This window comes from Anneissia japonica, unplaced genomic scaffold (assembly GCF_011630105.1).
Source record: "Anneissia japonica isolate Jap-2015-1 unplaced genomic scaffold, ASM1163010v1 scaffold73840_len1052_cov93, whole genome shotgun sequence".
Lineage (NCBI taxonomy): Eukaryota > Metazoa > Echinodermata > Crinoidea > Comatulida > Comatulidae > Anneissia > Anneissia japonica.
The window spans coordinates 1-1,052 of record NW_022739604.1 but is presented as its reverse complement, the minus strand read 5'-3'; the positions used below and the strand labels follow the sequence as shown (position 1 = coordinate 1,052).

At 39.2% G+C, this 1,052-nt stretch overlaps 1 protein-coding gene across 1 annotated transcript; it reads left to right on the top strand.

The window, feature by feature from the left end:
- Positions 1-140: 140 nt before the first annotated feature.
- On the top strand, positions 141-629 carry LOC117117945 (alpha-N-acetylgalactosamine-specific lectin-like; the record flags this gene model as incomplete). The annotated part of the gene is made up of 1 exon (XM_033262427.1): positions 141-629. A coding segment is annotated over one exon (489 nt), but the record flags the coding sequence as incomplete, so codon positions are not given.
- Between the last annotated feature and the right edge of the window lie 423 nt (positions 630-1,052).

The following is a 1,052-nucleotide window of genomic DNA, read 5'->3' as shown; positions in this document are numbered from 1 at the left end:
ATATATATATATATGACTGTTTAGATATGGTACCGTATATACCAACAGGGATTACAAACCGGGTAATAGGTAATATAATTAGTATAGACCTAATATTAGAAGTTTTCATACTATTGTATGTTCTATATTTCTATTGATAGGTATTGCTACTTTTTATCTTCATTGCGATTGCTGCAAGCCCTTCTGATGGCTCATTTCGTGATCGTTGCAAATGTCCAAGATATTGGGTTCCATTTAGAAGAAGTTGCTATCGAGTGTTCTCATATTTAAGGAGGTGGCATGAAGCAGAAGCTCATTGCAAATCCTTTAGGAGAAAAGGACGACAAGGTCACCTCGTCTCCATCGAAAGTCATTCTGAAAACAATTTCGTCTCCACGCTTTGGAGAACATCTTATGGTAGGGTACGATGGAGGAAGACATACTGGATTGGTTTGAAGAGGCATGGTCATAGTTGGCGTTGGTCGGACTTCTCACCATTCCGGTACACAAGATGGGGAAGACGTCAACCCAGTAATGGAAGACGCCAAAATTGCGTCCACCAACAGTATAGGAGGAGTAGTTACCTGACCTGGAATGACAACCGTTGCTGGAAAAAGTTATCATACGTATGCGAGATAGAAAAACGCTAAAAATGATATGCTGATATGATATGTTTGCAGCACCTTATTTAGCACAATGAGATTGTAATCTTGTCACATATTTCAATTTAATTAAGTATTTTGACCGTTCCATTATCCCATTCCCGAAACAACTGGGGTTCAGTTAATTACATTCTTGACATGGTGTTATAAATAAAAAATACGAGTCCTAAATGCATATCTTTAACACATTGCCTCTAAAAACAGGGCCGTAGAAACCGAGGGGAGGGCCGGGAGGGCATTAGCCCCACCCCCCATTCCACTTTTTCCCAAGAAAAATGTTTTTGCATATCCACAATGACAAAACAGATGCTTTAGATCTTGTCAAAGTTGCCAATGAGTTTAGTAGACAACGAACACCGTTTTAATGTATTTGGTACTTTCGTCGCTTAACGATACTTGGTAGCATCTATA